Here is a 24,136-nt window from a genome sequence, read left to right on the forward strand (position 1 = left end):
GAAAAATTTCGTTAATGTCTTTCTTTTATTATAAGAAGAGGAACATGCAATACTTTGTCTGGTAGATTCATGACACATTCCTTATTCACCTATTTCTCGCATGCGAAAAAAAGTACTACACTTCTCTTTTTTTTGCATTAGGAGCATAAGATGTTGCATAAAAAAAGAACTGAAGAACACGTTTTTATTTCTAAGGGTATTGGGTGTATCGAAATTTTATCTCATGTCTGGTGCACATCTTTTTCGGGTCAGCATCAATACCTAACGATATATGCAGAAAATAGACTTTTGTTGGTATGAATTTGCATATAATGATAGTGGAGGGAAAATTTGTCTTTAAAAGCAGATAAATTTTTCTAATATGCATTTGTGAATCATAGTTTCAAAACGCAAAATTTTCTTTTAAGACTCGAAAGTAAACAAATCAAGTTACAGGCACAGAATATAAAAAGCAGCGTTTTTTAAGTACACTGACAAAAAATGCAAAGCAAAGTGAGCATTTATTTAAAAAAATACTTACAAATAGTTAAATAAAAATTGATTTTATTAATAAATACTTTAGAGTACTGCATTGAGAAAACTGTATGATCGAAACTACCAGAAAATGGTAACATTTACCAAGTTTCTAGCTCCATAGGATCACCAAAAAGTTCAATATTTTTATCGAAGCACTATGGTACTGATTTTGGTAAAATTAACTATAAAATATGGTTTTATTATGTGTGATAAAATTTGGTAAATGTAGCAAAATTTGGTAATTGTTTCTTAATATCTTAGAGCAGGGGTTCCCTATTTTTCACGGCTATTGAACTATTAATGATCAACCTCCCTTCCACGAAACCCCTACTAAAGTATATAAAAGCATTGTAATTGTATTAACCTATAAAATATTACTTTGAAAATACTTAATTAGAGGTCTTCATAATAATTTTAGGCTGGGTTTCATGTCCGATAGTTAAAATCGCTATCCTGAAGCTGTATCTAATCTAGTTATGGATTTTTTTGGTGTATATATGTAAGCTGAAAATGGATAAAATAAGGCGGATTATGCTTCTTATTTTTTTTTTAAAATGAAAATTAAAAATGATTTCTATAATGGAAATTAAAATTGGTTTTAAATGGAAAATAAAAATGGTTATTAGGGAATTTAAGTTGAAATTAGCTATATAATTTTCTTTTGAAATGCGAGGCGGGAAATATTATTGTAATTTTTTATAAATGCATGCTGCTTTTAAAAAAATTATTCATTATAATGTATTAAAAAAATTATGTATTTAATAAAAATGTAATTTCTTTTTCCTTACCATTTTACTTAAAGTTATTTCATAAAGGTATCGAAATATAAAAAGAAAATGGATCATTGATTGGATCTAACTGTAATTCGAAGTTCTAAAAATTATCACTGATTAACAAAATCCTAATTTGAAGAGTTCTTTTAACTCTTCCATGGAATCCTGGACTTCCGTGGACTCCGATTTGGGAACCGCTGTCTTAGAGTAATGCATAAAAGCCATTTTTCAGTTAAATTTGCTTTTCAGTTTTATATTTTTTACTAAATGTGAGCTAATAAGAATATAATTTTGGGAAACAAAGAATTTCTGGTAAACCGATATCATAAGAACGGCAAAGTTATGGGAAATGAATGGTTGGGTTAATGTATAGTCAAACGAATGGTTTAAATACCGTATTTGCATTTTACCCAGATTTGCCATATTTATTTTTATTCCCTCTTGTCTGCTGAGGTTTTTTTAGTTTTGTTTGTCACGTTTATTTTTCATTTTTCGTTGGCAACTTTACGTGCTTGATTTCTGATGTATATCTGACTTATTGCGCTAATCTTAGACATAAGCCAAATATCTTCCAAATAAGAGAAGTTAATGCTATTAATTTCTGTCATACAGTATAATTTGTGACACTGAAAATACATATAAAAGTAGGAAATGTGACAAATGTATGAATGATATTTATATAATCATTACGAGTAAAAAAAAAAAAAAGTAAAATTATATCGAATCAAATCCGGAAGTATAAATCTTCGATTTTATCGAACTTCTTTTTAAATTATGCAATAACTTAAGAAAATTTTTTACACACAAATTATGAGTTCGCAAATAGGTCCATAAAATTGCAAGAAATCATTTAAGAAATGAAGAAAGTATTGCTTTTAAAATGCTTACGCTCGTAACACAAGTAAAATATCGAACAGTATTTAATGGGAATAAGAAATTAGCATAACTTTTAGTTTACAGTAGATAGCAAATTTCCCTTTCGTTGTTACACATCTGGTTAGCATATTGCTGTTGCCAACAACATTATCATTAATTCAACATCAAGCTCTATGCAATACTTTATGGTTAATATTACGAAAGCTCTTATGGTATATTGTAAGATAAACACGCGTAGATCAACGGCGCTTTTATTTAAATCAGGGAATATTAATAACAGATTTCATATGACACGCTGTCGGAGGGAACTATAATTTATTTCTTTAATACTCGCAGGGTTCAGTACATTGTGATTATTATTTGACCCCAAACAATTTAGCTTGCGTCAAATGTTTGTGGCACAACAGTTAGATGGACAGCATTAAAATATAATTTTAATGCATAGTCATTTGAATCATTTTTAATTTTTCAGGTATTAGTGACTTTTACAACAAATAATATGCACATAATTATTAGATACAGAACAAAAAATTTTCTTTTGAATATATTTTATAAATTTAACTTATATTTTAAAATTTAATATTTATTGTGTTTAGAATCTAAGAACTATTTACAATGAAATGGAGTGTTTAAACTTTTTGAGAAAAAAAAAACGCTTTTATACTATTTTAAAAGACACGTTTTAAAATGAAAACAGGTCAACAAGTTAAAACAAACTAATACACATCAACAAAAAGAATAACACATACTTTATTAAGATTTGATTTCTATTAACTGAGCAATTTTATAAAGTGAATTTTAGGTATAAAACAATATATATGAAGGGCTTACATATTTTTTTAAAATAACTATTATTTTTATAGGTTAAATATACCTGTGCTTTTCAAGAGAGATTATTATTTTCAGCAGATGCTAATTACTTCTAAGTATCATTTAAGGTTTTTCGTTTCTTTGGCAACCATTCGCTTTTCGTTTTTGTATTTTAAGCGAGGTTATTTGTAAAATTTTTCAAGTGCTTTTGTGTAATTATATTTTCATGATTATTTTTGTGATAACTTACTTTAATTTCTTTGAAAAGCTTATTATTATAAGCTCATGTTTTTGTACTTGCATTGACTTTTGAATACAGTCAAACCCCGCTAAAGTGAACCTTCAAGGGACCGAAATTTCGGTTCACTATAACCGGGAGTTCACTATATCCATACTGCGAGCAATTTTTACTAATTTTTTCGCACTGCTCCTTTTTATTAAACATTATTTAAATAAATGACCTATAAAAAGAAATGCAAAAACGATTAAAAAACAATATGTAGTAAAAAAATGCGTTAATTTTTATTTTTCATTTCTCTTCGTCTTGTGTACAAAAAATTTGGGGATGGTCTTTATTTAGGGATGGGAAACTGAGATAGAAGAAGCAAACAAGAAAAATGCTTATGGCTACATTCCACTGAATAGATAGTTTTAAAAATGTGTTCATTACTCTTCATCTTGTGTACAAAAAATTTGGGGATGGCCTTTATTTAGGGATGGGAAACTGAGATAGAAAAAGCAAACAAGAAAAATGCTTATGGCTACATTTCACTGAATAGATAGTTTTAAAAATCGGTATATATATTTTATATAGAAATTACAAAATTTCCAAAAAATGGAGATAAAAAAATCTGACGAAGGCAGAAAAAAGTTCATATTATCCCATTTCCTCTTTCTTTTGGTTCACTATATCCACAAAAAAATAATATTATGTTCGTATAGCAAGGCACGGGAGCGAACATTTCGTCCACTATACCCGGGAGTTCACTATAAACCATCTTCACTATAACGAGGTTTGACTGTACTAAGAAAATAATCGGAAAATAGGAAAGAAAGCGAACTAATAAATTAGCTAATTTGTCAGCGTATCTGTGAAATGTCGTTTACAGCAGGTCGGTGAATAATTTACGTTTTAGTATGAGCACAGAAAGTGTGATGAGAAGGTGTCAACATTACAGCGGAATTATGTTTACGTAATAATTAGGAATTCTAATTACAGAAAGAAGTGAACTTTTCGCTAAAGTTGAATATTAAGGGACAATAAAGCTTTTACCATAAGAGGAAAAAAGGAAAAAAACTGAGGTAATCAAAATCGGTTTTATTTCTGTGTGTGATGGCATAATAAATTCATTGTGAGTGTGATGAACTGTGGAATTTATTCGAGGGTTTAAAAGCACACACGTCGCTCGACGATCGAATGACAGATATCAATTTTTAAGCATGTTCTTAATTGATTCCAAAAGAGCATCTATCGAGGGCATCGGCATCATATTAATGAAACAAGATTCCAGGACAGCAATATGAACTGATAAGTGAAGTAAATGAAGTTTCAATATTGTCAAACATATCTTTCAGCTTTAGTTCCTTGGGATTATTCATTTAACAAGAATGTACAGTGAGCTAAACATCGAGCAAATGTACAGTGATCTAATGATTGGATTTTCACGCTTAAGGACTCAATCTGAATGGCTTGAAAAGGTGACCTCAAATATGTTAGTTAATAAGTGCAGATAATATTTTAAGTTACCGAATCAGACACAAAACGTGCATTTTTTGCTATTTCTGAAACCCAAAATAGGGGGGGGGGGTAGCCGCAATCGGGGAATATTGTCTCAATAGATTGTTCAGGAAAATGCTCCAATTTTTCAATTTACTTAAAAAGTTCTTGAGATATAACGAAATATGCAGAATGTAAAATTAACATTAAGGGGTCCAAACTTTGGAGTGCTCATCTGATCAAACAGTAGGGACCATATTTCCCAGATTGCGATACCCCCGATATTTTGGGAGTCAGGAATCCGAATCCGTCGAAAAAACGGCATGTTTATTCAGAAAAAATACGTTTTTGTGTCTGATTTCGTAACTTAAATATCGTCTGCACTAATTTATTTCGTGGATATTTGAGGTCACCCTCTCTAACCTTTGAGAATGAGTACTAGAACGTGAAGATCTGATCATTAGATCAAAAGTTATTCAGGGTGGTTAGTTTTTTTATTGCCTCACTGTACGTTGAAAATACAGAGAAAAGATAAAGGTTAAGAGTGAAAGCAAGATAATTAAAAAAAATTCACATACTAAAATATTTATTGTGCATATTATTATTATATTAAAACTAAAATATTATTGCGCGGACTCCTTATATCAAGAGAAATTTTTTTCCATGCCATCATTGAGCACAAAGAAAATTTAAATCTTTATTGAAACAATAAAAAACAATATTTAATGTAATAAAAAATCTTCTTCCAAGCCTCTGCTCAGTACAGAAAAAAAGAAACATGCTTCTTTCAAGTAGTCTGATTCTTTTTCTGTTTTCTAAACATATTCTCGCTATTCTAACGTCCATAATGGGCACGCTTCTTCTATTTCCTAATCTTTCTTCTATTCTTTCTTGCCTTCGCTAATCCTTAGAATTGTGCTCTTTTTACTTTAATTCAAGTAATCGACTACAAAATCTTCAAATTTCTTTCAATAGTGGCTTCAATAGAGGTAAAAGTAACTTTTATAATGGTTATGAGAATATAAGAATATATTTTTATGCTCCTTTGAAGCAATTTTATAGAAATATCACATTAATCTCCAAACATTTTTTTTGTTGTTTAAAATTTTCTATCTTAACTCCTTATTTTTTCTTCTTTTTATCAGACACAACTTTGCACTTGTATCCAGTGATTTTTCAGAAAATAAATGTGTCTATGTTTATTAATTTCGTAAAAAACACAGCTTTTTGTTATTTAGTTAATTCTTGTAAAGATTTTGTTTATCCTCAGAATAGAAAAGGTGTAATTTTTTTAATTCACAAAACGAATGGAAATCAACTTCTAATGTATCAACATTAGATAAGTACATAAAGTACATTTATTATTATATTTTGGTCTTGAAATTTTTTTTAAACAAATATACATAAACTCAAATATTTCGATGAGGGATACTTTTAAGTCTCGCTTGTAAAAGTTACGAAAATTGTTTGATAACTTTTTCCTTAAATAAAAAAAAATATTGAAAATTATTTGAATAATGTAGAATAAAAATTTGTACTGGGTGAATATTTATATATTTTTCTCTCCATTGAATTCAAAATTGTAAGGAAACAAAAAGTTTCTTACAAATAATGATTGGAAGTTATGCAGTTTATTTTCATAAATAATATACTTTTGCTTTAATAATAATACATGCCAATGTTTATTTCCAGCAGAGTTATTTTATGCACTTAGGCTAGAGCGAAATTCAAGTTTATTTGAACCATTTTTGATACTTAAATTATTTTAGTTTACCCAATTTAAAGATTTCTGGAGAACATTAAGGCCGATATAAATGTCTTCGATTGTGTTGTAATATACCGAAGTTGATAGTGTTGTATTATACCTAAGTATTTGTTTCTGATTATTTAGATAATTTTGTTAGAAATTTATTAGTGATTAAACTATTTTTATAAAGTAAAATTAGTAATTTCACATGAAACAAAAAAATTTCAAAAAGAATTCGCAACATAATCAGTGCTAAAAGCATAGTAATATTTTTAATAATGAATTTTTAAAAGTCGAAAACTAATTAATTCTAAATAAAAAAAATCAATAAAATTTTTTAAAGATATTTTAAGTTAGGTGTTCCTCACGAATCAATAAAGAAATACTAATTATTTATTAACAACAGAATATTTTAAGCTAAGAAAGTTAAACTTAGTTTTCAATTAATTATTTAAGCTTTTGGATTGTCTTGTCATGAATATTAAAACATTCTAAATTAAACGAATTGAAAGTTTATATTTTTATGTATTTTTGCGGATTTTTTTCTGTATAATAATTGGGAATATTTATTATTTAGTTAAAGTGTAATTTGTTAATTTAGCAAAAACATGTTACTGAGTTTTCAAGGATTTTTTATTTTCATTAAATATTAATGATTTTACATTATTTTAATTAACATAAAAACAGTTTTGGTCTTGAAAGTTTATCTTAGCGTTTATTCATATCATAGAACTTTTAACACATTGAAATGCTAATTGAAAAATAATTTTTTAATGAAATTGGTTCATTACATTAATTTAGTCATTTAAAAAAAAACATTCAATCAATTTTAGATTTTTCTGAGTTTCTATCGGTTTGCATTACGTTTTTAAGTTTATGAAACTTTTATATTTTTCTCAAATAAGGCAAAAGTTATTCGAATTTGTTTTTAAAATTTTTTATCAAATATTTGACATTTAATGCCAATATACGAATTACTTTGAAAAATTATGAATTTGGCATTACAATAAAAAAAAACTTAACTTGAATAAAATTAATGAATAAGAAAAGATTTGACTCTTTGCGTAGAAATATTTTTGGATAAATGAATATTATAATTATGTGCAAAAATGGTTTATTGCACCTGAAGAGCTCTCGTGACATGGTGAAATACACAAAACGGGATCCGCCATTAAGAGGTCGAATTTTTAGATCGCTCACCTGAACAAACTATGGGGACCATATTTCCTAAATTGCTGCTACCCTATACATTTTCGGGATCAGAAAACCGAATATGTCAAGAAGAATTGTTTATTTCCAAGAAAGTATGCTTTCGTGTCTGATTTTATTGTCTGCACTAACTAATTAGCATATCTGTGATCTATTCCTGAAATCATTAAGATTGAGTTCTATAATGTGAAAATCCCATCATTGGATCAAAATTTATTCAGGGTGGTCCATTTTTTTCCAGCACAGCATATATACCTATAAAGTCTAAAAAGTAGTGAAACTTTAAGTTTAACTTTAATTATATTCATTTAAGTGAAACTTTAAGTTTTAAAACACTTTTCAAGAACCCCCCAAAAAAGATCTATATATGTATGTATATATAATAAATAAATAAATACAAGAAAATACGAAGAAAGTTAAGAAAAACGATAAGTGTCATTTATTGCGCATAAGCTGCAAGTAAACAGAACTCATTAGATAAGTTCAAAATGAAGATAAAACAAAGGAAAATTATTGACATATNTGAAAAAAAGGGGGGGGGGTAATAATAAGTAAAAAAATAGCAAACAACAGTTTAAAAAAAATGATGAAATTTTATTTTAAAAAACAGGAAAAAAAAAGATCTTTTCNGATAAATTTTTCCTATGCATAAACATATGCATGTGTAAATCATAGTTTCAAAACTCAAAATCATTCTTTAAAACTTGAAAGTAAATAAATCAAGTTACTAGTACAGAATATAAAAAGCAGCGTTTTTTAAGTACACTGGCAAAAAATGCAAAGCAAAGTGAGCATTTATTTAAAAAAAAGCCCTTACGAATAGTTAAATAAAATTAATTTAATTAATAAATACTTTAGAATACTGCATTGAGAAAACTGCATGATCGAAACTACCAGAAAATGGTAATATTTACCGTGTTTCTAGCTCTATAGGATTGCCAAAAAGTTCAGTAATTTTTACCAATAATTTTTTATTCTCTCTCGTATGCAGAGGTTTTTTTTAGTTTTGTTTCTAACGTTTATTTTTCATTTTTCGTTTTCAACTTTACGTGCTTGATTTCTGATGTATATCTGACTTATTGCGCTATTCTTAGACATAAGCCAAATATCTTCCAAACCAGAGGAGTTAATGCTATTAATTTTCGTCATACAGTATAATTTCTGACACTGACAATACATATAAAAGTAGGAATTGTGACAAATGCATGATTGGTATTTATATAATCATTACGAATAAAAAAATATAAATAAAAGTAAAATTATATCGAATCAAATCCGGAAGTGTAAATCTTCGATTTTATCGAACTTCTTTTTAAATTATGCAACAACTTAAGAAAATTTTTTATGCGCAAATTATGAGTTCGCGAATAGGTCCATAAAATTGAAAGAAATCATTTAAGAAATGAAGAAAGTATTGCTTTTAAAATGTTTACGCTCGTAACACAAGTAAAATATCGAACAGTATTTAATGGGAATAAGAAATTAGCATAACTTTTAGTTTACAGTAGATAGCAAATTTCCCTTTCGTTGTTACACATCTGGTTAGCATATTGCTGTTGCCAACAACATTATCATTAATTCAACATCAAGCTCTATGCAATACTTTATGGTTAATATTACGAAAGCTCTTATGGTATATTGTAAGATAAACACGCGTAGATCAACGGCGCTTTTATTTAAATCAGGGAATATTAATAACAGATTTCATATGACACGCTGTCGGAGGGAACTATAATTTATTTCTTTAATACTCGCAGGGTTCAGTACATTGTGATTATTATTTGACCCCAAACAATTTAGTTTGCGTCAAATGTTTGTCGCACAACAGTTAGACGGACAGCATTAAAGTATAATTTTAATGCATAATCGTTTGAATTATTTTTAATTTTTCAGGTATTAGTAACTTTTGCAACAAATAATATGCACATAATTATTAGATACAGAACAAAATTTTTCTTTATGAATATATTTTATAAATTTAATTTACATTTTAGAATTTAATAGTTATTGTGTTTATAATCTAAGAACTATTTACAATGAAATGGAGTGCTTAAACTTTTTGAGGAAAAAAAATGTTTTTATTCTATTTTAAAAGACACGTTTTAAAATGAAAACAGGTCAACAAGTTAAAAATAATTAATGCACATCAACTAAAAGAATAATAGATGCTTATTAAAATTTGATTTCTGTTAACTGAGCAATTTTCTAAAGCGAAGTTTGGGTATAAAACAATATGTATGAAATGCTTATATATTTTTTTAAAAATAACCATTATTTTTATTGGTTAAATATACCTATGCTTTTCAAGGGAGATTGTTATTTTAAGCCAATGTTAATTAGTTGTAAGTATCATTTAATATTTTCCGTTTCTTTGACAACCATTCGCTTTTCGTTTTTGTATTTTATACGAGGTTATTTGTAAAATTTTTCACGTGTTTTTGTGTAATTATATTTTCATGATTATTTTTGTGATAACTTACTTTAATTTCTTTGAAAACTTCTTATTATAAGCTCATGTTCTTGAACTTGAACTGAATTTTGATATACTAAGAAAATAATCGGAAAATAGGAAAGAAAGCGAACTAATAAATTAGCTAATTTGTCAGTCAATCAGTGAAATGTCGTTTACAGCAGGTCGGTGAATAAATTGCGTTTTAGTATTAGCTCAGAAAGTGTGATGAGAAGGTGTCAACATTGCAGCGGAATTATGTTTACGTGATAATTAGGAATTCTAATTACAGAATAGAAGTAAATTTTTGACTGAAGTTGAATATTAAGGGACTATAAAGTTTTTACCACAAGGGGAAGAAAGATATAAAACTGAGGTAATCGAACTCGGTTTTATTTCTGTGCGTGATAGCATAGCAAATTCATTATGAGCGCGATGAGCAGTGGAATTTATTCGAGGGCTTAAAAGCACATATGTTGCTCGATGATCGAATGGCAGATATCAATTTTTAAGCATGTTCTTAATTGATTGTAAAAGGGCATCTTTCACTGGCATCGGCATTCATATTAATGAAACAAGATTCCAGGGCAGCAATATGAACTGATAAGTGAAGTGAATGAAGTTTCAATATTATCAAACATATCTTTCCACTTTAGTTCCTTGGGATTATTCAATTAATGAAAATATACAGTGAGCAAAACATCGTGCAAGTGTACAGTGATCTAATGATTGGATTTTCACGTTTAAGGACTGAATCTGAATAGCTCGAAAAGGTGACCTCAAGTGCAGATAATATTTTAAGTTACCGAATTAGACACAAAACGTGCCTTTTTTGTGATTTCTGACCCCCAAAATAGGGCGGGGGGGTAGCCGCAATCGGGGAAATATTGTCCCAATAGAAAAATGAAAATGCTGCAATTTTTCAGTTTACTTAAAAAGTTCTTGAGATATAGCAAAATATGCAGAATGCAAAATTAACATTAAGGGGTCCAAACTTTGGAGTGCTCATCTGATCAAACTATTGGGAACATATTTCCCTGGTTGCGATTCGCCCTATATTTTGGGAGTCAGAAATCCAAATTCGTCGAAAAAACAGTATGTTTATTCAGAAAAAGTACGTTTTTGTGTCTGATTTCGTAATTTAAATGTCATTTTCACTTATTTTTTTGTGCATATTTGAGATCACTCTCTCTAACCTTTGAGAATGAGTACTAGAACGTGAAGATCTAATTATTGGATCAAAAGTTATTCAGGGTGGTCCATTTTTTTATTGCCTCACTGTACGTTGAAAATACAGAGAAAAGATAAAGATTAAGAGTGAAAGCAAGATAATTTTAAAAAAAATTCACATACTAAAATAGTTATTGTGCATATTATTGTTGCATATTAAAATAATTCTAGTTAGAAAATAGTTATTGTGGCGTCTGTTTTTGTCATATTATCAAAAATAAATACCTGAACAGTGAAATTAAAAGTATCTGAAGAAATGGAAGTGAATATTCAAGGAGGCTTGCATCAGGCAAGAAACGAAAAAAATACATAAATTAATTGTTATTACAGATGATTTGGTTCTAAGTTGTAGAAGTTCTTTTCTCCTTTTTCAAAAACTGAGATCATTCTTATTTATTATACTTGGCAAAAACGAAAACCTTTTGTAACAAAAAGTGCCCTGTTAAATTTTTTAATCAATACTACCTGTAATGTGTAATTTATCACCTAAAGTTAAATAATTTAACTAGTCAATAAGATAATTTGTCCAAAGATCTGACGCAAACTAGAACAATAAAAAGTAAAAAAAAACCTTAATAAGTTTTAAATATAATTTTCCATTTTTAGCATCAAAATCATCTTTTATAGTTGTTAGGCTCTGATGGATTGCGGAAGCCTTGTAATCAAGAGAGATTTTTCTGCCATGCCATCATTGAGCATAAAGAAAATTTAAAACTTCATTGAAACAAAAAGGAATTTAGACATTTCTAAGATTTCAAAAAAATATTTAATGTAATTAAAAATTAATCTAGTCTCTGCTCAGAATAATCTAGTCTCTGCTCAGAACAAAGAAAAAAAAAGCATGTTTCTTTCAACTTGTCTGATTTTTTTCTGCTTTCTAAACATTTTCTCGCTATTCTAACGCCCATAATGGGCACGCATCTTCTATCTCCTAACCTTTCTTCTATTCTTTCTTGCCTTCGTTACTCCTTACAATTATGCTCTTTTTACTTTAATTTTGGTAATCGACTACAAAATCTTCAAATTTCTTACAATAGTGGCTTCAATAGAGGTAAAATTCACTTTTATAATGGCTATGAAAATATAAGAATATATATTTTTATGCTCTTTTGAAACAATTTTATAAAAATATCACATTAGTCTCCAAATATTTTTTTGTTGTTTAAAATTTTCTATCTTAACTTCTTATTTTTTCTTTTTTCTGCAAGACACAACTTTGCACTTGTATCCAGTGATTTTTCAGAAAATAAACGTGCTTATGTTTATTAATTTCTTAAAAAACACAGTTTTTTGTTATTTAGTTAAGTCTTGAAAACATTTTGTTTTTCCTCAGAATAGAAAAGGTGTCATTTTTTTAATTCACAAAACGAATGGAAATCAACTTGTTATCAACATTAGATAAGTACATAAAGTACATTTATTATTATACTTTTGTCGTTAAAGAATTTTTTTTAAAGAACTTTTTTTTAAAGAAATATACATAAACTCAAATACTTCGATAAGGGATATTTTTAAGTTTCCTTTGTAAAAGTTACGAAAATTGTTAGATGACTTTTTCCTTAAATAAAAAAAATATTGAAAATTATTTGAATGATACGGAATAAAAATTTGTACTGGGTGAATATTTATATATTTTTTTCTCCATTAAATTCAAAATTGTAAAGAAACAAAAAGTTTCTTATAAATAATGATTGGAAGTTATGCAGTTTATTTTTATAAATCATATACTTTTGCTGTAATAATACGTGCCGATGTTCATTTCCAGATGAGTTATTTTTTGCACTTAGGCTAGAGCGAAATTCAAGCTTATTTGAAACATTTTTTTGATATTTAAATTATTTTAGTTTACCTAATTCAAAGATTTGTTGAGATCATTAAGTTCAATCTAAATGTCTTCGATAGTATTGTAATATACCAAAGTATTTGTTTTAGATTATTTAGATATTTTTGTTAAAAATTTATTAGTGATTAAACTTATTTTATAAAATAAAATTAGTAATTTTACATAAAACAAAAAATTTCAAAAAAATATGCAATATAATCAGTGCTAAACGAATAGTAATATTTTTCATAATGAATTTCTAAAAGTCTAAAACTAATTAACTCCAAAATTAAAAACAAATCAATAAAATTTTAAAGAAATTTTAAATTAGGTACTCCTCACTAATCAATAAAGAAATATTACTTAACTACAAAATATTTTAAGCTAGGAAAGTTAAACTTAGTTTTCAATTAATTATTTAAGCTTTTGGATTGTCTTGTCATGAATATTAAAGCATTCTAAATTAAACGAATTGAAAGTTTATATTTTTATGTACTTTTTATGGATTTTTTTCCTGAATAATAATGGAGAATATTTATTATTTAGTTAAAGTGTGATTTGTTAATTTAGCTAAAAACATTTTACTGAGTTTTCAAAGATTTTGCTTTTTATTAAATATTAATGATTTTACATCTTTTTTTAATTGACATAAAATAAAAACAATTTTAGTCTTGAAAGTTTATCTTAGCGTTTATTCATATTATAGAACTTTTAATCTTTTTGTAGTTGTTTTTTAAAGCAGCATTGAAATGCTAATTGAAAAATAATTTTTTAATGAAATTGGTTCATTACATTAATTTAGTCATTAAAAAAAAACATTCAATCAATTTTAGATTTTTTTGAGTTTCTATCGCTTTGCATTACGTTCTTAAATTTACGAAACTTTTATGTTTTTCTCAAATAAAACAAAAGTTATTCGAATTCGTTTTTAAAATTTTTTATTAAATATTTGACATTTAATGCGAATGTACAAAATACTTTGAAAAATTAAAAATTAACTAAGTTTGAAAATTACTAACTAATTAGCATATTTGTGATCAATTCCTGAAACCATTAAGATTAAGCTCTATAATGGGAAAATCCCATCATTAGATCAAAAATTATTCAGGGTGGTCCTTTTTTTTCAGCACAGTATATATATCTATAAAGTCTAAAAAGTAGTAAAACTTCAAAGTTTTAAAACACTTTTCAAGAAACTCCCCAAAAAAAGGATATATATATATATATATATAAATATATACATAGTTTTTTTTACTACTAAATTTACGTTTTTCGTTTACTAACCACTCAGATTCACAGTTCAGAATCGCAGTTTCAGAACCTCGGTTAAATCGGCGACGAGTAAGTCTCATCGAAGCTTTCATCGATTGGCAAATGAGTACTGAAAATCGATTAAATTTAACTTCACTTTTGTATCGGTTTCAGATACTTGAATGTTTGATCTTATTTGCCTTTGGTCCTTTCGAAGTTCTGATTGGTTAAATCGAATTTCCTGGAGTTATAAAAGTCTCACCTTTGAAAAGATTTAAAGTGTCATGGAGGAAATGATATTTATATCGAGTTTGCTTGACAAAGAACGAACGAAATGAAAAAAAAAAAGATTCTAAACTTTTTTAAAAAAAGAAAATCGAAAGTGATTTATTCGAGTCGTCGGTGAAATGTAAAGAAAACTGAGATTGGGCGAATTGATGGAAATTCTCTTTTAGAAACCTGAAGATGTGTCGGAATGGATTGAATATGTGGATGTTCTGAGATTTTTAGAGCAAAACACAAATATGCTCACAAAATAATTTATTGCATGGAAATTTAAAGAAAAAATTTGGAAGATACGAAAATATAAGTTTAACCTAGTTCTTTTTATCTTGGTTCAAAATTTATAATAGTAAATCAATCAACAAGTGGCAGCTTCAAAATTTTTATAAGCATGTTAAATGCATAATCAAATGTATTTATAAAGAATTAAGGAATGATCGTTTAATTTTATTTTAGTAGCAAAGCATGATTTTATACTTGCACCATGTGCAGCAAAAGTTTAAAATATTACACACCATGTTGGTAAAAAACTGGGTGAAATGAATTTCTTGCTAGTTTTTTGATTCAATTTATTATATTCTTTGGAACATATAAATTAATGGTCACTAAGCAAAATTAAAAATTAGGTAAAATTAGAATGAGTGTGATCTTAAAAAACAATAATGGAAAACTACAGAAAACATTAACGCAAGTTTATATACTTGGATAATTAACGTTTTCTTAAAGTTAAAAAACATGTTTGAAAAAAATTGAATTCAATACCAAATATCTTATGCAATAGTGGCTTTTAAATAAACATTAAAAAGATAGTTTTATAAACACAAACAAAGTGTTCCATAATCTAATACATACTGGACATCCTTGTCAAAAATAAAGTAAAAATAATATGCATATTAGGCTCCGCAAATTTATTCTTGCAGAGGGAGGAGATAAAACTGCTATTAGAGTCTGACGAATAACTACTGAGAAAGAAACGAATAACTACTGAGAAATAATTACTGAAAAGTACATAAATCTTAGAGATGGTGGTTACAGAACACTTTGTATGCAAATAAGAATAAAGGAAAGGGTACAAACACTACGTACGTACAGGTCTGGCACTCTGGTTCCTTCGGCTTCCATCTACCTTTAACGCACTTTGCTGTTCTGTTGCCAATGTTTAGAGAATATCCAGGAGTACAGGTAACATTGATGATTGTGCCATGAGGCAAGGACTCATTGCCTCGTCCCAGTCGTACGATCTCTACCTCCATCCAATCACTTTCACGTAAAGAACAGGGTTCTTGAAAAGAAAGAAATAAGTAAATAATTAATTGATTAAAGTAAATAAATAAATAAATAAATAAATAATAATATTATTTATAATAATAATAATAATAATNATATAAAACATATTTTTCAAACTTTAACGAGCGTAGAACAAGTATTGCATTGCTTTATATTTTTTAAATGACTCATAATAATTTTAAAGAGCAAAACATTTTTTTAATTCAATATTTTTACTTTATTTAAGGCATTTTTTGCGCAATGCTTGCATTTTTAAGGGCATTTTTTGCCCTTTTTAAGGGCATTTTGTGCACTTTTTAAGGGCATTAGTTGAGATTTTTTAGGTCATCAAAATCCGGGCTCTAATGATAACAATAATAATATTTTTAGCTTCAGACTTTTGGGTTAAATAAACAAGCTAAAACTTCGGTAATAACAGAGAGAAAGATTATTCTAACCAGCTTTTTTTCTGTAGTTTCAAAATAAAATGCCGAACGTGAAATTTTTAATTTAACGAAAGAGGGGACGCTACTTCGAACTTATCCCTAAAATTAAACATTTCTTTTTTGGATTTTTGCTTATAGTGTATTTAAATGGGGTCAGTCAGTAAGATTGTTTTCCTTTTTAGTTTTAAGCTAGCTAAAGAATCTATCTCTATGCTTATGATATTTTATGAAGTAGAAATACGATTGCATAAATTCGTTAAGTATTTTAATGTTATGAGCAGTTTAATTTAGGATTTAATGATAAATTAATTTCATTAGTTATATTTGCCTTTGCTATTAAACCTGTCCAACTAAACTGATTTTTGATATTTTGTAAACTTCTTACTGTTAAGCGATTTCAGAATATTTTTTTCAAATAAATGATTTAACTTGTAACTTATCTGTGTTCTTTATATAGTACAGGTGTCGATCAGCATAGTAAATTGCTTTAATGGTTTAATAATAAGCACTCGATAAAATTGTTGGTTTTTACAGTTCACGGAGAGAAAATTCTGGAAAAATTAATATACAGTATGGTAATCACATTTTTGGTAAAAAGAAAGCAAAATTCTGGCTAATGAAAAGAATATTTACGGTATTTAAACCCTTAATTTGGTAATTTTTCCGCTCATATAAAATAGTTTACTGAACTGTTTCGTTTTAAAAATCATAATCTCATTACCGAACATTTAGTAAAAAAATAAAAGACTGAATAATAAATTTAGCCGAATAAATGTTTTTTATACCATGCTATAAGTTATCATGATAAAATCACCAAATTTTATCAGATTTACTAAATTTAATCAAATTTAAAGCCATATTAAATTGCTAATTTTACCCAAATTGTTATCAAAGTGCTTCGGCAAAAAACTAACGAACTTTTTATTGTTACCCCAGAGCATGAAACATGGTAAACTTTACCATATTCTAATAGTTTTGATCACACTTTTTCTCAGTGCACAAACGGTCCTACGCCTTGAGCAGTATTTTTCGGTTGTAGCGAATCTGTCGCATGTTCTGTCGAGTAATTCTTCCTATACTAATGTTCTCTCTGAAGCTCGAAAAGTCTTTAATGGGCACATAACCTAGCTAATTAACAGATTAACTATACTAACCCATTAAAGCTACGAATCAATATTTTCCTGCACTTTACCTATTCTAGGTAATGTGCACAATGAGGGCATAATTATCATTAAAGTTCAAAAGTTTTTTTTTACTATTTTATCAACAAATTTGTTGATTGAGTTGACTTTACCCTTTAGAAATCAAGAAATAAATAGGTAGTGTGCAAATTATCTGGGTTATTTGATAATTAAATAGGTAATGTGCGAAATGAAACAATTTTCGTCCCCTTAACGAATCACTCTAGTTAACTTTCCATTGTATTCAAACATGCACAACACATATGTTCATTCACAAACATTTAAAACACATATGTTCATTCTACTTTGAGATCATTTTACCGCATTGGATTATGAGACATTGATAGTGTTATGTTTGATACCCAGTATTCCATTATAAGAAACTTAATGATTACATTTAATTTATTATTTATTACGAGCTGTGATGCCACAATAGGCGCTACATATTTCCAGCTTTTAAAATTTCTTTAATTTTTAAACTTATCTTTTTAATCATTCTAAATATAATTTCAATTGAATAAACCAATTATATAATTTTTATTACATTTTATAAAAAGCGAGTATAAAATATTTTATTCTTTTCTTCGTGCAACAGCTAACTTTCTACTCCAATTCATTTACTTTCAATTTCGAATTTTTGGCTATTGGTCTGGGGGTCTTCGGACCTCTCAGTTCAAAACCATTTTTTTTGTTATAATTTTTGGAGCAAAATAAAGTCATGTCCTACCCCTAATGCTTCTTGCTTGTGTCCTGCTGCGAATGTGTTTTCCCCGTCTTCTTCGTCTTCCTCTTTCTCTTCTAAGATGAGCTCTGATCAACTCTCGACGTTTCCTCTGTTGTTGATCATTAGTTAACTGAGGATGAGAGCCTTTAACACATCTGAAAAATATTTCATGATTAATGAATATAAATGAAATAGCATTTTGTCAAACGGAAATTAAGTGTCATTGAGTATTTATATTTATTTAGACATTTTTTAAAATAGTTAAAGATTTTATGAAAACTTACATAAGCTAATCTATGTGTTAATCTAAGTTACGTACTTTAGAAGCAAAGCAAATTTTCAAGTTTAATAGAAAACAAGTAATAAAAATATTGACCAAAAGTCTCATTTGTAAAAAAAAATATAGCTGAATAACTCAAAAAAGAAATTTGTTTCAAAATTATGTCATTAAATAATTGCTGACATTAAAACCTTAGCTTTTAAAATATAAAGATTTAGTGTAAATGTTACAGCTGTTGTACAAACATTGGACTCATAAGTTAAGTATAGATTGAAAATGATTCGTTAGAAGGGCCAATTCAAAAAATGATTCGTTAGAAGGGTCAATTCAAAGTCTCTTAAGACATTTTAGCACGTAGAAAATAAAAGAAAATTATTCTTGATTCAGACTTATTCCTGATGTTGAATTTCTTTCATTAAATTGTTTTTTAAATGTCAATACAATACAACTCTTAATTTGCTGCAAAAAGTAGATAAATACTTATTTAAATATTAATATACCAAGAAATCTATTTCATAATTCCAGGGGGTAATTTACAATTATTTATTATAAGGTAAAGGAAAAATGTGCTTTAAATAACCATTGCCTTGCACATTATAAAAACAGATTCACAATACTAATTCTGAATGAGGAAGATTTCTCGATTATAAGATAAAAAGATGTTAAAATGACTCCATTTTAAAAAGTGAGAGACTATTTAAATCTCAATTACCATCAATAAATTGTCAATAAAGAAAAAATAAAGTGGTTATATCGTCGATAAAGGATGAAAGCGAATAGTAAAAATTTGAATGTAGAGTATGGTTTGAAATGCAAATTAATGCATAGAGAAAAAAACTGGTAAAATTACCGTACTGTATGGCAATGACATTTTTGGTTAAAGAACAACATATTTCTGGTTAATAAAAGGAAAAAAATATATGGTACTTAAACCATTTATTTGGAAATTTTTCTGTTCTTATGGTAACGGTTTACCTCAAATTCTGGTTTGAAAAATTCTAGTTTTTATTGCCGCACATTTAATAAAAAATAGAAAACTTAAAGTAGGAACTGGGTAAGTTTAACCGAAAAAATGGATTTTATGCCATGCTCTAAGGAATCATGATAAATTTACCCCATTTGCCAAATTTAATAACCCTTTTATAAAACAAACATTACAAGCAATATATTTTATAGTTAATTTTACCAAAATCATTAGTAAGAAATTGGCTGAGTTCTGCATTTTTGGATGATTTTTCGATTGCGTACTTCAAACTGAAAAATATCACTATCGTTTTTAATTTTTTTCATTTTATTTAATTTTGTTGTTTTATTCAATTTTTATGTGTTTAAAAATAAATAAAATACAAAAAAAAGTTGGTGGAGATTTATATTTTTTGGCGATGTTTCACTTGCACCCGGCTAACTGAAAAGTATTTGCTTGCGAAAAATTTTGTGAGAAGTATTTGCTAACTTTTTATTTTCAATACTAATGTAAAACTCATTAATTCACTGCTGCGACAAAATCGAAAACAAAAATCTATTTATAGCTTCTTAATCTATATTTCCTACCACAAAAATGATTCAGTTACATGGTTAAACTAATTCTCAGTCTTTTTTGGTGATTTAATTTCGCCAAATTATTTTCAAATTTAATACTGATTATAGGGGGTTGGCTCAATTTTTGGTTATGCTATCTTTCGATAATTCTCCAACCATGGATCTCTTCCCATGCTCCTAACCGTCCGTTGGGAACAATTAATTTATATTCAGTTTTGAATTATTGGCATGAAGATTGGGGGCCTTTTGGGCCTTCCAGTCCTAACTGTTGAATATCAATCCTAACAAAAATTCTCGATTTTCTTAGAATGATTTTTTGATCCCTCCAAAGGACTTCTTTTCATCATTTTTATACTTTCGAGTGTGACCATATTCAATTAAATATTACTTAATAAATTAGTTTTTCCTAAACGATTTTGTTCATTTTTCTGGGATAAATATCCCTACATCATTTTCAAATTCAGATGCATCTGTAACGGCCAAAAGCATGCTTTCAATGATGGTACCTGCAGGAACTACTAAAATTAAAATTATCTCCATCTCCACATAATTAAGAATAAAATATTTTATATTCGCTTTTTATAAATTGTAATAAAAATTAAATAATTGGTTTAAATTAATTGAAATTCGGTTAAGAATGATTAAAAAGATAAGTTTAAAAATTAAAGAAGATGAGTTCAAGAAATTAAAGAAATTTCAAAATCTGTAATGCCAATTGTGGCATCACAAAAAATACCACCATACCATATACAAATCTAGACTTTTATACTTTTATATTCAAGGAGCAAGTTAAACGAGCTTGGATGGCTAGGTGATTCGAGTGGAACCACATAAAGCAGATCTGGAAATTGGTGACCGTAGCAAGTAGGGTGTGAGGAAAGGTCCTTAATATAATTTTATTTTCTTGAACATGATTATATTTCACTCAGTTTTCATGCATGCAGAAAAATGGACGAAAGAAAGGTTTAATGGTATGAACAGAAATAGAATGCAGTCGGATCTCCATATAACGAAGTTGCTAAATTCCGATAATAAGTTCATTGTATGGAAAATTCATTATATAGAAAGCCACCTTTTGAAACACTTAAACAACACAAAACAGGTTATAAATTCATAAACACTACACATAATTAAAACAGCAATTAATACGCCTTTATCTCGTAAACTAGTATTTTGGAAATCTTGACCATAAAAGAAATCTGCATGGAAAGCAAGAATAGAACAAAACATTATACAATGTTACACTATCATGCTACATACATTTTCAACTTAAAAAAAAGGCTAAATTTAATTGCTACTGATAAAACTCTTTAATTTTGTTCGAGTTATTCTTTGAGATGCAAACAAAAAGGGAAAGGGATTTTACTGCTTTCTCTAAAAGTAAAGTGGCTTCAAAAATCAATTCAAGGACATTTCATCCCATAAAATGAGTTAACAAGCTTGAAAAGTTCTGAAATTTTTTGGGAAATAGGGAAAGTCGATCTCGAAGAAAAGTTCGTGAAAGAGAAAATTCACTTGACAATTGGGTATAATATGAAAAAAGCACAGATACTTCCACTTACTAGGAATAACATTTACCTTTTAGTTTAATTAATAAACTGAGTTTTAAATATGTTTACTAAATTCATAAACTTCGGTAAAACAACAATATAAATTTTTTCCAAAGGAACTAGACTAATACAATTCCAACCTGGCGAGTAGCGACTTATAAACAAGACACTTCGTTTGATGCTTTTACTTGTTGCTAGAAATCAGGTTCGCAGAAAATGCTGTTTACTAGTTAAATTTAGTAGGAATAACACGATCTGTGACGTAGGCTATAGTATACCCAATTTGGAAGTTATTTTATGAAGAAATTTTCAAAATTTTCTTGGTTTCTCGAAAAAAATCGCAAAACAGAAAAATTCGCAAAATCAAAGTTTCTTAAATAGAAGTCAGACTGAATATATTCAAAGATATTTGATAATGTCCAATTTCAATAGCTTTATTTCAATTCTATTTCATTAGTGAAATTTCTAGTTGAATATTTCCCAATGTGTATGAAAAAATTTAATCATGTGTTAACATGTACAGATGCTTGTCAGCCGATAAAACGATAGACTTAAGAAAATAATTTCAAGCTTAGTTTAATTTCAAATTAGAGATAATATGGTAAAAACTAACTGTCTTATCTCAGATAATATTCCTTAAGATGATTACATATTTTATGTATCAAACATACATTAAACTCATTTACTAAGAATAAATCAAATTAAGAAAAAGAGTCCATTAAAAACTACTAGAATATGGTAAAATTTACGTATTTCTGGGTCTATGACAACACAAAAACTCGGTGATTTTTTCTGAAACGCTTTGGTAATGATTTTGATAAAATATACAATAAAATATAGTTTTATAATTTGTGATTAAATTTGGTAATTTTATCATGATACCTTAGATCAGTGATTCTCAACCTTTTTTTTGTTGCGGCACATTTTTAATGATTTCGAAGTTTGACGGCACACAATGAAAAAAATTAGATTAAAAGTTGCTTAATTACCTATTTTACACTGTGTTAAATAGTTTGTGATAATAATTTTAAATGTGAAGTAAAATAATATGTACTACAAAAGCACATTTATTAAAGGATTAATTATTTCTTTCGACCAATTTTTTATTAATTAGTAACATTTATTTATTTTTTTGCTGGTTATTAATTGTTAGCTTGTTTTCTATAGTTATTAACTGTTATTTTTTGTGATTTCTTGTTAACTAGTNGGTCATCCATTTATAGGATGGCCGAATGTAAGCAGTCAAATGTTTCAAGGGCGAGCATAAGTATGACTTGTCGTAAATGTTGTTTTTGGAATTATTATGTTTTTATGTCGAGTTTAGATTCGAATACGATTGAATAAAGATATATTTAAAATATACGTTAAATATCTCTTACAGACTGCATATATTCAAAGATATTTGATAATGTCCAATTTCAATAGCTTTATTTCAATTCTTTTTCATAAGTAAAATTTCTAGTTAAATATTTCCTTATATGTATGAAATAATTTAATCATGGGTTAACATGTTCAGATGCTTGTCAGCCGATAAGACAATAGACTTAAGAAAGTAATTTCAAGCTTGGTTTAATTTCAAATTAATAGAGATAATATCGCAAAAACTAACTGTCTTACGTCAGAAAATAATATTCCTTAAGATGATTACATATTTTATGTATTAAACATACATTAAACTCATTTACTAAACATAAATCAAGTTAAGAAAAAGAGTCCATTGAAAACTACTAGAATATGGTAAAATTTACGTATTTCTGGGTCTATGACAACACAAAAACTCGGTGATTTTTTTTGATACGCTTTGGTAATGATTTTGATAAAATTAACAATAAATGTAGTTTTATAATTTGTGATTGAATTTGGTAATTTTATCATGATACCTTAGATCAATCATTTATTCGATTAATCATTTATTAGATTCTTGAAATCATTTATTTGATTAACTTTACTTTTCAGTTTTATTTTGTTTACTAAAGATGAAGCAATAAGAACTCTAATTATAATATCAGAATTTTCGTTAAGCTTTTACCATGTGAACGGTAATGTGATCACGAAGTAAATGGTCTATATACCATATATTTTGATTTTATTAACCAGAACTATGTTTTTTTAAATCAGAAATATTATTACTATACAGTACGGTAATATTACCAGAACTTTTTTCTCCTGGCATTTAAAAAGCAATAAAAAAAGCCTTCAATTTATAAGTGTTTATAATTATCACGGCTTACTTTTTGCATTTTGAAAAAAGAAAATAAAGTCTTTTCTTAACTCTTAAACTTTACCGTAAAACTTTAACCCTTAAACTTTAATCGAAACAATTTAAAAATAATTTATCATTTTTAGAATATTTTAAGTACAAATATTAATTTTCGATAAAAACACAGTAATTCATAACCATCCTTTGACCAAATACATATAAAAGCTCTAATAAACGCTGTAATGGAAACTTGGTTTTATCATTATTA

At 27.5% G+C, this 24,136-nt stretch overlaps 1 protein-coding gene across 3 annotated transcripts in view; it reads right to left on the minus strand.

The window, feature by feature from the left end:
- The window catches only part of LOC107441765 (sushi, von Willebrand factor type A, EGF and pentraxin domain-containing protein 1), a 411,941-nt gene that overhangs the window by 68,165 nt on the left and 319,640 nt on the right, over positions 1–24,136 (minus strand). For all 3 annotated transcript variants that reach the window (XM_016055134.4, XM_071179755.1, XM_071179756.1), the window contains exons 11-12: positions 18,303–18,454; positions 15,773–15,964 (exon numbers count right to left, since the gene is read on the minus strand). In XM_016055134.4, the coding sequence (XP_015910620.3) occupies positions 15,773–15,964; positions 18,303–18,454 (344 nt within the window). The remainder of the gene's footprint in view (positions 1–15,772; positions 15,965–18,302; positions 18,455–24,136) is intronic.

The sequence above is a fragment of the Parasteatoda tepidariorum genome, chromosome 4, assembly GCF_043381705.1.
Source record: "Parasteatoda tepidariorum isolate YZ-2023 chromosome 4, CAS_Ptep_4.0, whole genome shotgun sequence".
Taxonomy (NCBI): domain Eukaryota; kingdom Metazoa; phylum Arthropoda; class Arachnida; order Araneae; family Theridiidae; genus Parasteatoda; species Parasteatoda tepidariorum.